The sequence below is a fragment of the Pelmatolapia mariae genome, linkage group LG4 (assembly GCF_036321145.2).
Source record: "Pelmatolapia mariae isolate MD_Pm_ZW linkage group LG4, Pm_UMD_F_2, whole genome shotgun sequence".
NCBI classification, from domain to species: Eukaryota; Metazoa; Chordata; class Actinopteri; order Cichliformes; family Cichlidae; genus Pelmatolapia; species Pelmatolapia mariae.
Genome location: NC_086230.1, coordinates 23,120,275 through 23,136,523, shown reverse-complemented (window position 1 = coordinate 23,136,523; position 16,249 = coordinate 23,120,275). Strand labels below are relative to the sequence as shown.

The 16,249-nt window shown below is 42.6% G+C and overlaps 1 protein-coding gene across 4 annotated transcripts in view; it reads right to left on the bottom strand.

Annotated features, from left to right (window-relative positions):
• The window catches only part of sdk2a (sidekick cell adhesion molecule 2a), an 85,316-nt gene extending 69,765 nt beyond the window's left edge, over window positions 1–15,551 (bottom strand). For all 4 annotated transcript variants that reach the window (XM_063471951.1, XM_063471953.1, XM_063471952.1 and 1 more), the window contains exon 1: window positions 15,041–15,551. In XM_063471951.1, coding sequence (XP_063328021.1) covers window positions 15,041–15,197 — 157 coding nt within the window. In that variant the 5' untranslated portion in view covers window positions 15,198–15,551. The remainder of the gene's footprint in view (window positions 1–15,040) is intronic.
• Window positions 15,552–16,249: the final 698 nt, after the last annotated feature.

Here is a 16,249-nt window from a genome sequence, read left to right as displayed (position 1 = left end):
CCACTCTCTGTTTGCCTCTCATTAACTAACACTTGTACTGTCACCGACATACACATAGACACGTGCACACAATGACACATTTCAGCATTACTACTCGTGCCAGAGGAAGCTGGTAAAAATGGCAACATTTATCCTGACCTGGCATATTCCGAGCCCAAGTGGAAATCTGGCCCACTATAAAGGGCCGGTGGGCTGCAGCGGCCTCTCTATTCACTGGAGACAAAACCTGGATCTGTTGCATGATCTGGCTGGCTGGACTTATGAATAGAACCAACAATCCAGCAATGGCAGACCCCGTTAACCTTTTTACTGTGAGGTTCTGCCTGGACGTATATGTGCCATAGTTTGAAAGAGGTGACGCACGTGTTTTGTACTAGAGACAGGGTAGGTATTTAAGAAAAAATGAACCCGCTGATGACAGCTTCGTGCTGCTTAATGTGCGCTCATGATATGGCCACACACAGTACAACAGCTGCAATATACTGGGCGACAAGTCAGGGAGAACTCCAGCAAAAATTTACTAACTGCAGCCTCATCCCTGACTACTCTCCCACACAAACTTGTGCTTTTATCTCATCCCAAGTGTGAAGGAAAGTTAAAAATAATTCAGAGTAGAAAGAGGGGGCTAGCAAACTGACACATTCCAACAAGCTCTGGTGTAAAGGATGAAGCGAAAGCACAGTGCTGTTGATATGTTAGGATGGGACAGGCTTTGTCCCAGGTGATAAGAGGGGGATGGGTCTCACCACCTTGGCTCTTATTTTCCCATTGCTTTCATCTTGCTGAACAGCGTAGACCCAGTGAGTCACCCAGTGAGCAAAACACAGCCAAAACCAATAGCCAGCAGATAGCATCTCTTACGCTAACAAGCTTTTCACTTGGGGATACCATCAGCTCCCTGGTTTTCTCGTACAGCTAATTAGGGATGGACTGAGAAGCAAACCTGCAGCTATCTATACACCCTGTTTTTTTATTCTCTATTCTCTCAATCCTTTTCAAATGTGATGCTTTTCTGTCTCCGTCCTGCCCCTCTTTGTCTCACTCTCTTTCTGTCTCCCTCTCTTCCTCACATTCTCACTCTTCGAAGGATATCGCTCGCTCAATTCCATCCACACTTCATTCACTTTATATGCCCCTATCTACGATCTTCCAATCCACTACCAACGCTGCCATCACTGCCACTGTGTCCAGCCCAAGGCCACTACTGCCTCTTAATCCCATTAGACCAAACACAATCAATTATCCAGCCAGCCATAAGGATCTGAGAGCATTAAAAGGTTAGCTCAGGAGATTTAAAGCCATTGATGTCTATGACAGCAATGCACCCTACACCTCCTCCTTCAAGTACTCTCTGCTTACCAATGTAATAGTGTGTGTGTGTACTTGTGTATGTATGTCAGCATGTGTTCATCAACATGACACCCTGGCACCAACTTGAGCCACCATGCATCGCTAGCGGATCTTTAATCATGTCCCTGCAAGTCCTGGCAAATTACTGCCTTGTGATGGTAATCGATAAAGCGATAAACACAGCCGGGGATTGAAGCTGCTGGAGCGAAGAAATACCACTGCGGCCACTGGTTGAGGTTTTTTTTCCCCCTCTCATAATCTGATCCGTCTCTTGCAAAGAGTAAAAGAAAAAAGTAAAGGTAGATTCCCTTATAGCATAAGATTCCCTTCTTCCAAGAGGACTCTTGTAGGTGAGAGAATAATGCACCCTGATACACTCTACTTGCATTAAGAGTTAGGAAAGTTATGAGATGCAGGTGTAGGTCAATTTAATGCAGGCAGGTAGAGTGACATAATCATATTGTAATCTGTAGACTCAGCTCACCTCCCTCCATATGTCCCAAACTCAATGCCCCAGTGCTGCTCCATTCATCGCTTGATCTAATTCTCCTTCTCCCTCGCCTTTATCTTTCCCATACACTCTTCTCCTACGCTCTCTCCTCACTGACTTGTTCCTTCTCAGGCGAGAAAATTAAATATGATCATTCCTCTTCAAAGGCTCCACTATTAGCCACATAATGAATATTCAGTTAATGTAGCAGAGAGGAGAGTGTGTGAGTAACAGAAATAAGTGACAGCAAAAGGTAAATCTCTTCAGATGGTGCCACAGCACAACTACTAAAATCTCTTGAATGCACATAGCATTCCATACATGACTTTATAGCCAATAAATTTAAAGCACAAATTAATACACATATCTTATTGCCATGAACAGACAGCTCTGTGGCATTTAACGGTGTGATTGTACATCTACATCATCAGAATCTAATACATCACTTATGGCTTAATAACATTTTGAATGATGAATCACTGATTATGGTGCTATTATGAAAGACTTCCTCAAATCACGTGTCCCTGAAGCAATCTCCACTGAAAAATGATTTTTCCATGGCTTGCGAGGAACCGAAGCACTTGTGGCTCCACCTTAAACTCCCCCTGCTAAGAACTTGTCCGCTTGTGTTCCAGATGCAGCTGCCAAGCACCTTCTCCACTGGGATTCAAATGTGTTTCCTCATGCAGACACGATAGCCACTTTCCAATTTCAACTTCATCCTAAAGCACCAATTTCTACTGCCGTGCCGGTGATTGAAATATGAAACCCTGCATATATACAGGCCATTACAGAGAATACAAGGCTCCAGCTGCTGTCTGTCCGCCCAGGGAAGTGAGAGGAGAAGAAACAACAGGGATCAGCTACGACCGGAACACATTTCTATTTATTTATTATTCAATAAGGCTGAATTGGCCCCTGACCCCCAGTAGCAGCTCACGCCAAACTACCCTCAGAAGAAAATCGCAGTATTGCTGAATCGAGAGGAAATCAAACAGAATCCCTGGGGCTCAGTGGTATGAGAGTTCAAATCTGACAGAATTTGATGAGTCTCCTTTTTGAGTAATTCCTTTTTTGCTGTTTTTGATTTATGTGAACATGTTTCAGAAGCACAAACATTCACTTTCTAGGGCAGTACCATCAACACAGACACGCCGACATAGAAATAACAAGTAAATAAGTGAGTCGCCCCAATAAGCAGAGTCGTTGTAGGCATCCTAAGTGATGAGCATTTCTCTAAGATTGCTTTTGCATCTGCTCTTTTCTTCGCTCTCTTTACAACCCTGCAAACCAATGTGTGTGTTTTTTTTCAGGGACAACAGATATTGTTTTTTTTTTCTTTCTGTTATGACCCTCCAATTTTCAGCAGAAAGAATGTGATGAAAAGGAACTTCTAACCTTATTTCAGCTGATGAGAGAGAAACAAAAAGAAGTAACTGTTGCTCAAGAGCAAAAAGGAATGAATTGAGTAGCACGACACCTAAAACATACAGCAGAAAATATTTGGGGAATGAATGTAGAAGGGTGAGCAAATGCTGCAATTACACTGTTGTTTGCAGCTCCCAAGGTTGTTTCGGCTGTTAATTAGTTCAACTTGATGGCTTGCATCCATTGGTGCAGTCTAACCCAGTTAAGTCAGTTGCTCAATGAGTTTTTTCTGGGCCTTAAATACTGAACCACTTCTCTACAGGAACCTGGCCCAAGGTTAGCACCATGGTGTCAGTCATGCCCAGTGTCCGACACTGAAAGCCTGCCATGCTCCTCAAGTGCTTGCCAAAGAACACTCACCAAGGTTATGTCTGTCAATGGCAATGAATATCCTACTTATCTCAATCAAAGTCCTTCACAAATCTTTGAGGAATTGGTTCTGCCTGTGCTTCAAAAATGGAAAAAAATAAGGACATTAACTCTTATTGATGAGGGGGAAACAGTCACGCTGTTGCATCTAAATTGAACAGCTTGACAGATAACATCTTGAATTATTAAGCCGCAACCAATCAAATAAACATCTTCAATTAATCAATTAAAATAGTTGCCAACCAAGTGAAACAGATGAAAGCATTTGCATATCCTTGTTTGTCATACCTCTCATCTGTGTAAGGGGAAGCACACACTATCCAGTTTCTCTTATGTGTTTAGGATGGGAAGACTGACAGACAGAGCTTTTGATAGTGATGAAAAGAAAAATAAAATACATTTCATACTGAACATTAAAAAAAAAATCTGCTTCAAGCAGCTGCAGCAAAAAAGCCAAGTACAGAACTGAAAGCCTTTCTCCTTGCTTTATATACTGGATGCAATATGAACGCTCATGTTGAGTTAACAGTGGTTCATTATTAATGGGCATGTACGGTAATGACTGTGCTTAAATGCCAAACCACAGAGAGATAAATTAACATATCTTCATGTCCCCAAAGTCAATCTGAAAGAAATGAATCGTGCGGTAATGACAATAAATTGCTGCACTTTGTTTCCACAGGATATAATCTATAAGTTGGTTGACAGGCAATGTAAATGTGTTGTTTGTGCAGCATAAATCACAAGCTAACAATGCAACACCTGTGGATTTTCAAAAGTAAAAGAAATCCTCTTTCAAGCCTCCCAACTGCTCAATATTTCACACATAATATTAACCGATCTTTTGTGCAGTGACATCGTGCACAAATGGAGGCATAAGCTATGATGGATGCTGTGATAATTATAATTTCAGTGATATAACAGCGAGGTAGAGAGATGCTTGATACATGGGTTTGTTTGCATCCAGTGAGTAAACACTATCATGAAATAACAATGAAATGACAAGCGTGTCTTTCTTAAATGTTGGAGCCTTTTTAAGCATGATCATGCCGGGGCATTCACCTGTGTGTGTGTGTGTGTGTGTGTGTGTGTGTGTGTGTGTGTGTGTGTGTGTGTCTGGCTGTTTGTCTGATCCCTGCAACATCTTCCATCTCCAGGGGCAGCGGTTCCCTCTCTCATCAACCATGCCCAGCCAATGTGACTGTCACTCCCAATCTGCAATGAGAGGGGAGCCTGTGCCTATTTTTATAAATGTATTCATATTCATTAGTCCTGAGTGTCATTCATAGCAGCAGTTCTTTAATGCGGTGCGTAACCATCAGAGGCTGGAGGAGCCTGCCTCCTCTCATCGCACAAATTAATAACACAGGCAATCACTGCAAAGGTGCCTACTGTCAAACAACAATGGCTCCTGATTTCCATCACCTATGCACACTTCCTCACTTCCAGATGACACACAAAAAAACACTCAGCGGTTTTCCCTCAGGGAATCACACCAAAAAATGCTATTGTAACAGCCTTTGAAATATGAAATCATTAATTTAAGTGAGAATTAATTACAGCCTTTTTTTTTCCCTTGACCCACCGCAATATTCTGCGTCATGACATCTTTGTGGCAGCCGGTTAATTGTGCAGAATAACTGTGTGAACGCTGGCTGCTAATGAGAGCAATTAGGCATTAGGCTCGCACAAAACTTCAAACACTTGCTCAAAGACTCCACACTTTGGCTTGATTGGCTTGTATGCGCCACATAGGGCACATGATGAGCGCATGATCCTTCGCTGCACTAGCTGGGAAAATCGGCTCTCCCGGTAAGACCGACACGACTGTACTTTTTGAAATAAAATAAAGTTTACATGAAGACTCGTCATTTGCGGATGCTCTTCTGTATGCCGCCCATGCATTTTCTTCTTGCACCATTTTGGGCACTGTGCATTCCTAAGTGATGGAAGTGGGCTGCTTCTCACAGCCTTGCCATGTTTTTTTCATGGCCATTGTTTCTGCTCCACCTTGCTTTAAATCAACAGCACAATGCACCCCCCACACCCCCCATTCCCCCACACCCCCCATTACTCCACTGTACTTCACTCTGGACAACATTAATAAAACAGGCTTTCAATGATGCAGCGAGGAACGCCACATTGGGCTCTGAGCAGTGGTGTGATTAAAGCTTTTAAACACCGCCACCCTTTGAGTTTGCATATGTCAGCTCTGCAGTCTGTTTGCAAGAAGGCTGGTAGGGTAAATGTTCCCTCTGTAGTTTCCCTTATCATGTCTTTTTTTTCCTTTTTCCCTATTTCTCACTAATGCAGTAAGGCCAAGACTAGGTCCACTTTAACATACACAGTAATAAAGCAACATTCAGTAATAAAATTGGAACATCAAGAGCAAAGCCCAGAAAGGAACATAAAAGCAGAAAGGTACTTGCTGTGCAATAGTGATGGATACGGTTCTAGCAGCTCTACATCCTGTACTCATGTATCATGCAAACCTATTGTTACACTATCTTTGTTCCTTTCTGTTTCTTTGCTTGACAATTAAGTTGCAGCTTTCCTCCCCTAACAGAGCAAGCATATTCATTCTGAAGCATCTGGACACTAGGAGATCGGTGTAACAAGGACTAAAAGAGCACATTTTTGACTGGTCATTTCTTCTCACAATTCGCTCACTGTAATCTAATGATGACAACCCCTTGAGTGATCACAGAAATGGAAATCAAGACTACTTATTGAATTCCATGTTGGCCAGAGCAACTTCGTTTAACTGATACAGTCCAGCTGACTCCCATTTTTGTAGGCGCCACAGGCAAGGAGCATGTCCAGTATTGTTAAAATAAAATATGTGCTCAAACATTTTTTTCACCGAATGAGGAAATTATTCTTTGAAAGCACACCCACCCCACCACCACTTACAAATTCAAACAGCTTGACCAGCAGTTTGACAAAAGATTTGGGGACAGTGATGTGGAAATATAGCCCGAGGCCTCTACGTGCACAATCTGCTCACTAAGAGGGACAACAATAGCCAGCCCTTCTTTTGTTGCTGCGGTAATGCTTTCGGTTAATTCGGGCATCACAAATCAGTTTTGAGCTATCATATGCGTCGTATGTGATGCAAATCTGATTTGGCTTTACTCTCTTGAGTGAAGCTCTATCTCAGCCCATAGTGCATACAATAGGTTGCAGAGTCTCCAGTGTGGAGACAGACGTCCAATTTTGTCAGAAGACCTGCTGGTGCAGTACAGTGCATGTCCCCAATAGGGCACACAGGGGCCCGTTTGTTTAGCTACTTCACTCTGGCTTTGAGACAAGAGGAGACAGTGACCGAGGCATCTGGGATATGGTAGTCCCCTGCAGAATTAAACAGGCTGCGTCTCAAGCCCCAGTGACAGGAAATCTCACTCAGATCACAAAAGGCAGCACTGATTGCGTCTGACATGTGCATCCTTTTCCTTCAGATGCAATGCCTTTGTTTTGTCTGGATTACTTGCGTGTAGGCATTTGTATTTTAGTGTAGCCTCTTTCTGTTTGTGTGTTTATGTCTACGGATGTGCGTGTGTATGCGTGTGCAAGAGTCCATTCAGCCTGCTCCTCATCTAAAATTGAAACCGTGACCTTTTTATAAATATTAGCTGTCTGTGAGAGTACGCAAAACCTAAAGAGTGTGTAAAAGGGTGATTCCAAATTAAAAAATTAGACTCATGGGGGATAACCAGAAATTGGTTGTGTCTAATCAGCCGAGTAAAGCGCTGAAATACAACGGTAAATGTATAAAAAGGCTGGCAGTAGGAGAAGTGGAAGGGTTACTGTTTGGGCTCAAACTGGGCACACTAATCCCTTTGATCCCCCCATTTTACTGTCAGCTGTTTCCTAGCTACCGTCGGATCTGCACAGAATTTAGGATTTGTGCTACTGTACACCACAGCAATCTCTACCCCACTGATGCAGCGCTCTCCTTTCTTTCCTCCATCAATACCCCACCCAGCATCAACATCCGTAGTAATATTCATCTCTCTCTCTGTTCCTCTTTCTCCTCCACCTCACTGCAGTTGGCAGTGACTGCGACATGGCAATGAGACAGGTTAAATTGGAAAGTATTTTGCACAGAGGACCATCAGAACATGACGCTTCACACTGAAAAAGCTGATTCTGATTTTGTCTATTCACACGAGACACCATGGCTGTGCCCCACTTTCATTAGTTGTGCCGAAAGTAGCATTCAAATACTGGTCTTTTGAGAAAGCTCTATTTAGCGATAATGAAACAATCTACATGTATTTGTGTCAATGCATGTGTTTGAATAAGGAAATGTGTTTGGTTATTAGCATATTTGCACACTTTTGCCATGTGCATGCTTGTGCATCTGCTAACATGCATTAAAGCAATAAAGACACTTTATTGGATTCCTCTTTCAAGCTGCCTTTGAAATTAAAATAAATAGGCAAATGTATCTGCGCAGGATCTCTTTCATCCTTGTCAGTATTGGTTGCTTTTAGAGGTGCAGTGCACCACAGACTTCCCACTTAACCTCTGAGGAGCTCTCCCAAACTGATCCTAAATCATTCCAGGCAGAAACACAAGGCCAACTCGATTTGCGTATTGGCAGATTCATGCTTCATTGTCAAACACTAGCTCTCCATGGCTCTGCGCCCATTAATCCTGTAAGCATGTAAAAGAATGAATACCACAAGTTTCTCAATTTGCCAATTTCAATAGGAGCTGCCAGGCTGTATTGATTTTGTATGTACGGTACACTTGCATAATTTGTATCATTCACACAGTCAAACTCTCAGGCCACCTTTTTTTCCGGAGGCTTTGTTCATTGTGTGTATTTTGATTAAGTACTGTAAGGTTTTACCAGTCATTGCTTGCCTTGGCAGATAAATGAAAAAGCAATGATCAAGGACATGGTCAAACACAATATCACTTAATATATTCAGGAAAAATGGCAGAAAAAACATATTTATCCAGGACTTGATCACGTTGAAGTTTGTATTTTAGGTGTGACTATATCTACCTACACGCAACCTTCCTTAGAAGGAGTAAACAGCATTTGTCTCAGCTTTCATCTGAAGTTGAACCTCTTCTTATGCTTTTAGTCTTGCACCTGAAGCGCTTTTGTGGCTTGTACTGAGGGGCCAAGAAAAGAGAATCCAGATGTGACACAAGCCATAGAGAAGAAGCCAGCGGTACCACTGTCAGTGCCTGTCACCATCACACTTCTTATGAGACACTCTGCTGATGTCACAGGCAAGGACGCCGATCAAAGATATATGTACATTAAAGTGCCGTCATGCTACAATGACAACCTGCTCCACTCTGCCATGCCTACCAGCTCAGAATTCCTTATCAACAAACACAAAAGCTCTGCTGGATGTGATGGTAGGTATGAGTTTCTGTAGATTTATCTCAGTTGATGCCTTTGGCTGTTCCATGCTTTAACATCCGCAATGATACCCCTGATGCAAGAGAGATACTCTCTAGCACACCATTTGTTTTTTAGTGAAGGTGGAGTACTGTCAAGCCATGACATGAGAGGGGAGGGGAGGACCTGATGTTGAGCTCCCTACTATCTTGGAGAAGTGCAAAATGGCAGGTGTAAGAAAAAAGAAAAATCAGCCACAAAGTGAAATCCCATGTGTCCAAGAACAGGACAATGGCGAATGAGGAGCAGCTCTGGCCCTAATCAATAATGAGCACAAGGCATGAAGATGCATTTTCTCAGCCCCCCAGTGGGTCTGGTAAGACTGCTGCGAAGCAGAGCAGCAAACTCAGCCCTGCGATTGGGGAACACTGAGACTCCTTCTTTACAGACAAAACCTTGCCTTGATCGAAAATATGCCTCGGATTGGACTAGTCTGCCCAACCAGTTCAATTCACTTTTATTTATATAGTCACAAGTCACAAAAGCAGCTGCCTCAAAGCACTTCATATTGCAAAGTAAAGACCCTACAATAATACAAAGAAAATCCCAACAATCAAATGACACCCCCCAACTCCTTGTCGACAGTGGGAAAGAAAAACTCCCTTTTAACAGGAAAAACCTCCAGCAGAGTCAGACTCAGGGAGGGGAAGCCATTTGCCACTCTGGAAAAGAGCCAGAGATTAATAATAACTAATGATTAAATGCAAAGTGGTGTATAAACACAGAGAGTGAAAAAAGGTGAGTGAAAAAGAAACACTCAATGCATCATGGGAATCCCCCAATACTCTAGACCTACTGTAGTGTAACTTAGGGAGGATACGCTTTATCAAAAACAAAAAAGTTTTAAGCCTAATCTTAAAAGCTACCAACTGACCCTGCATTCATACATAGTCGAAGCAAGAAGAAGAAAAGGAAAGGTGCCTATATCACCTGAAAAACACAGCTTTCATTGGAAACAAAAAAAATGTACTGGAAGCAAAAACAGGAATATACATACTCTTTCGGACCTCTTTAGCTTCATATGTTGAGGAGCTTGTTGTTCAGCAGACTCTGGGTGTCTGTACCAAGTTTAACAGCAATATCGGCGTGCCTATTCATGTCATCACTTACTGCAGGGAGTCACAGCTGGTAGTAGCGCCGTTATTGGCTTGGTTTGAAGTCAGGACAAGAATGGAGCAGAATGTCAAGATGTGAAGTCGTTCATGTGAATGGACACAGAAAATAGATACTTGTACCGCCAGTTGTTTTTACTAGGACAGGAGGAAAAAAAAATGTACCCGCCACCCCCGCCTCGCCACAGTTTTTTCCTCCATTTCTCTACGTCTTTGTCTCTTTTGCCATTTTATTCACAACACAAGAATACACTCACCAGTCCCCAGGAGGGGCACGCTGGATGAGAGCAGAGATTCAGTGAGCACATTATGCTGTAAAAAGCATTGTTTCTCACCATGGTTTTCCTTGAGTTGCCTTTGTGTTGTTTAAATGTTTACATGGAACAGCTTGGGGGCTTGAAGGCAGATGTATGGTCCAAGAATACTCGGTAAGTACAATCTCTCTTTTCCCTGGACAAAAGTATTGACACAATTTTAAAGGCTTTCATATGGCTCCTTACAATAATACTTTGAAGAAGACGCATGCACAACATCCTGCTGCCTTTTCAAAATGATATTACACAAATTAACCAAAAAGTGCCCCTTCACATTCCCCTCCCTTTAGCATTCAAGGTCACATCCTCTTTGAGCTTACGTCCCAGCTCAGGGCCTTTTTTGAGACATTTTTTGTTGTTGTTGTTGATAGTTGAGGTGCCTTCCAGCCTTGTGTCAAATTGATTAGACATTTAGCCAGGAGAATTAATATGTGAAGAATTTGCCTGTTTCCCCCTGCAGCACTCCACCCCCCAAGTCTCATTTGTAAACAAGGAGACATGGAAGTGAAACTACTCTCAGCTATGTGATTAAAATAGGCCCCAAAAGAAGATCTTGCCTCCTGATCAATGCCGTTATTATTGAAAAATTTAATTTGAGTACCCTATACCTTGCCCAAACTGTATTTTTGACTCAGTAAGACAAGAAGGACTCTCTGTGGGTAACGAATCAATCTGGATAATACAATTTTGTTGAGTGAAGATCCCACAGGTTCTTCCACATCTTGTATTCTCAGGCTCACACTAAGTCCCGAACACTCACAAAGCAAAAAAAAGCAAAAAAAAAAAAAACTTCATTCTTCATAGAAAGTATTAATTTCTGCTATGCTGATAGGCAGACATCAGCATAGCATACATATGGAAGGAGATAGGACTATTTCCCGCATGCAAATAGCCATTACCATAGCCCTTTGGGCAAATGGCAATTACTGGGCAAGGGGCGAATGCCAAAACCCTGCAGTACAAGTTAATTTGATTACATTTCCTTTATGAACTATAAACACAGTTTTGCTGCTCGACTGAGCCAATTAAAGGCTTCCTGAAGCTAAAAAGCGTTGACAGCACAACAGCCCTATTGTTCTTCAACAATAAACTTGATTGTAATCATTTGTCACACTTAAACCCATTTGAGGCATTTGTATTTCCTTTTTTTCTTTTTTTGGGGAAAATATTACCCTTAATTTAGAAGGAAAAAAGTCTGTCTTTTTCATTCATTCATTCGAAAGCACCATTTATTTTTTTTTCCCCAGTTAATCTGTGATATGTTCTATCTTGAAGGATAAAGCCTCCTGTGGCAACAGAAACAAAAAGCACCCCCACCTCCCCACCCCCACCCAAAAAAACCCCCCCAAAAAAAAAAACAGACATGAAGGTAAGAAAAAAAGGCAAGCTGTTTGATTTGGAAGTCGTAAGGCTGCCACCACATTTCACCTGAGGCTGTGCAAGCCACTAGCAGGTCTCTCCTGGCATGAGCCAAATTGAGAAGTAAACAAGCATTTAGTCCAAATTTCAGCAGCTGTTAGCTCTCAGGAGCAGTCAACATGTTTAATTAACTGCATTTCACCAAACAGGGAGATACATATGTCATAAATATGTACACCGTGTAATTATGCCATGGCAGCTGAGAAGTTACAGCACTCCCAAATCACCAAGCCACATATAGGACTTCCAACACAATCCAAAGAGCTTCAGGTTTTGGAATATGCTGTGATTTTGTCACCGATAGATCTCATGATCTATTGTCACATCACAAAATCAGATGCCAGAGGCCAATGTCGAAACAATGGGACTATGCAGGTCTACTGTTATGGAGCTACATGCGAAACAGATTGAGCTTTCTATTATTTGTGATAGAGGGTTGTATGTGTGGGTGCAGACGAACAGGTCTGTCATCCGTCTTTGTAGGAAGATGACTTTGATTCCATTAAAACTGTATTATATTTCTCTTGATGGAGTTGTGTAATCTTGTACATATTGATTTTTGTATCTTTCTGTGGATGCGCTTTGCATGCATGCATGCGTAGTTGTGTGTCACTGATGTAGATGAATTATGATCTGGTGCCCGCATTAGAGCAGGGAGTTTTAATCACACAAGGATTCAGAGTGTTTTAAACAAACGCTTTTTTTGTAAGCATGGTGGATTATCATAAGATTTAAAGATTTGGAAATGGCTGACAGCTGTCAAGCTGCATAATAACGTACGTCCAGAAAATTATAGCAGCTGCCGGTTGGCAGAATGTCAATGCTGCTATCTAGATTAAAGCTCAATAGACAGGAACATGAGCACCACTAAGCATACACACACACACAAACACACGCACACACACACTTTTACAAATGCACGACAAGATGCACATAAAAAACACAATCACTTGCAAGACAGATTTCAGCAGCAGGGGCTTTGAGGAGGAATGAGGAGATACAGAGGGGAAGACAAAAACTCACATCAATTTACTTGGTATTTCGATGAGGGGTTCTAAATGAGTCTTAAAATGGCTTGCTGAGAGCAGCCTGTAGAAAGGTTCCCCCGTGGATCTATCATGTATCCTCTTGTGCACTGAAGCAACCAGCTTTTTTAACACAGCTGGAGCCTTGCTAGGAACTTGCTGAAAAACAAGTTCACACCACCTATGGCTCCCTGGGGAAAAGCACGTGCATCTATGTCACCTAATTTATGACATCCTCAGAGGTTCTCCCCTCTCAGGGAATGACTACAGCATGTCTAACTTTATCCAGAGGCACTGTTGCACTGCCACTCATTTGCAAACAAGGATTCCCCATGAGGAGGAGATCTGCTTCCAGCTTCAGAAAAACAAGACCTCTCTGGATGCTAAGATGACCCCCTGCAAAGACTGCGACTGCATCTTCACTAAAGAACCAAAAGCAGCAATTGTGTGCCATAGAGGAGGCCCTTCTCAATTGAAAGAGCGGGCAGACTGAAGAGTGAATCTCTCACCAATGCTAATGCACACCCGGGAACATTCAAGGGGCCAGAATACCAACAGCAAAGATGAGAAAAAGGTCCATTTGGGGAGAAAAGGTATGGCCCTGTCAAGTAGCCTAGAAGCGCTCAACAGATCCTCACAGACTCCAGGCATGTTAGTTTGAGAAAAGGATGCTAATAACTGCTAGAGGAACTGTGCTCTGCATAATAAGAGACGCCTGAGACTCTTTTCAGATAAGGTTGGGAGCACTTTAGAGCAATGCGACCTGTTCAAAGACAAACAAGCAAAGGGATTATGCTGCTTTTAGCACTTTGATTCACTGAGCATTGTGATTATAAGATGGAGCGCGCATAGGAGAGCCACTTCTCATGTGAACTAACTTCCAAAACAAGACTTTCTTCATCCTTTGGGATCTATAGAGTAAATGCTTCACGGCTCTGTATGTCAAACATGAATCTTTCTGCGAGACCTGCTGTCCAAAAAAAGATCCTGTGTTTGAATTCCAACACAGTAAGGTTAAACACTATTCAATACAAATATACTCAGATTGCTAATGAAATTCAAAGTCAAGTGAGCCCACAAAGTACATTTTATCATTTAGAAACGTATCTTCCGTTCTTGTGATAACTGGCTTTTCCATTTGTGAAATTAGAAAGCAAGGTGGAAATGCTCTCTCTGGTTTTCTGTCTTTATTTAGCTTTTACTATAGATCTCATTATCTTCTCACTGGCCAAGAGGACATCCACTAACAGATGTAAAGTGAGAAATCATAACAGTTCACAGTAATTGTTTAATTAGTGCAGATATAGTCTCCCTGCCTCCTTACATCTTCAACTGTGCAAGGAAGAAATGAACACCACATATTTTGTGATGGATTCATTTTGTGTCAAGCCCGCTACTTTCACACACTCTCTAAGTGGGAGACTACAAAGGACCAAAAGAGGCACAGCACAGCAGCACAGCCTTCAAACAAAGGCCTTGCATTACTGTCCCATAGCCATATTCATGCATGTTAATAACAGCATCTGCTGAACTACCTATAGGCGGATGGGGAAGATCAAACTTCAGCAACGGTGAAATGTTCTGAGGTTTTCAAGACCGACTGATTTTATAAGGCTTAATCTTATAAATAATACACTGTAAAGCAGTTATAGCATGGAATACAACACGTTATGACATGAATATTAAGTCACAGACCGGGTGTTTTTCAGCTATTATGACACAAAGACAAAACATATCTACATTACACTCTAAATATTAGCGGCTTTTTTTCTTTCTTTTTCTTTTTGAGAAGGCAGGCGGTTCTCCTTGAGCGTTTGGAGCAGTCGAGTGGCCCCGTGGTCACAGTGGGGGTACGTTGTGGAGAAGAAACCCCGACAGTTTACGCGTTGTCTGAAGCAATTAATTTAACGAGTGACGAATTGAAGTGTGGTTGTCCTGTAACAGATGTGACTTTTTCAACTGAAAACGCACACAGTTTTGGCACAGTTTTTGTTTGACTGACATTGGTCACATACCTACATCTCCCACAGACTTTCCTGCGCGCTTCTTTGCTTTTATTAACAGCAGCAGTCCGGTGTGAATAAAAACCACTGAGTTGCGCGTCTTACCTTGCGCCTTGGCGCCGAGGACACAAGTCGTCAGCAGCAGAACGCAGCAGGACACCCACACCTGTCCGACCTGTTCAGTCCGTCCAGCTCTAGTCATGGTCCGCAGTGGTACCGTCGAGCTCCCGGTGCGGTTTCCCCGTCTCCACGCTGGGAACATGTTGCTCCGTGGGCACACACTCCCGGGAAGAGTCCTGTTTGCCGTTGGTCCTGTGCGTCAGACTGCTCCTCACTGGTGATGAGGTTGAGTGACTGGAGGAGAACGGAGAGACTTCGTCAGAGAGCACCAGGCGTGCATCAGATAGGCACGCGGTAGTATGAAAAGCCTGTGGACAAGTCCCGCATGAGCAAGGCGGAGTCAGTCCAATTGAATTTGCTCGGCTGTCAAGTGTGCGAGACAGAGTATTGACATCATCTTCTTACTGCTCCGAATAGCGTCTGAATATATCACAGAGAGCAGTGAAATAAATAACAGGGAATGACGGGACTGACGAAACTGCACACAGCCTCCCAAGTTCTTGTGATACAATTGACAGTTTTTAGCCCCTCCTAACTAAAAAATAAATAAATAAATAAATAAAACAGGTATTTGTTTGTTTGTTTTCTAAACAACCTCAATTCGCACTACAGCTGTCCTTGAGCAAGGCACTTTAGCGACCGGTGGCAGGCAGTAAGGTTTCACACTAACTCGCTTGTACGTGTGCTCGTGTGTATGAGCTGTTGACAGTGGGAATAGACTAAATCTACCTTAATACAGAGGTTAACAAGATTTCCTTACATCTTAAAACACTGAAAAGATAAAAAGACCCATATGCTGCTCAGAGTTTGCCATTAAGGATGGCCTCTGACAGGACAGTCATTTTTTAAATGAATTGCCCATCACATAGACTATAGCAGTGCGCCCAACCCGAGCCAAGTATTGCCAGGCCAAGTGCTCTGTGCGCTATTGCCACCTTGCGGCAAAAAGCGGTAGGGGATTTCTATTTGGACAGCTATGATTGATTGTTGACACATTAAAACCTAAAGCACGGATTACAAAACTACCTGATGGCAACTAAAGCTTTTTCCAAATAGCTCTGTTTGGATGTTTTCTTTTTTACTGCCAAGCAGGAAGAATAAACTGGGTCACAGTCTAAAAGTGGTATGGGTGCCGCTCAGTAAATCTCTTTACTTTGCATTGGTCCCAGTTAAATCTGGCTTGATGGTGAGGTT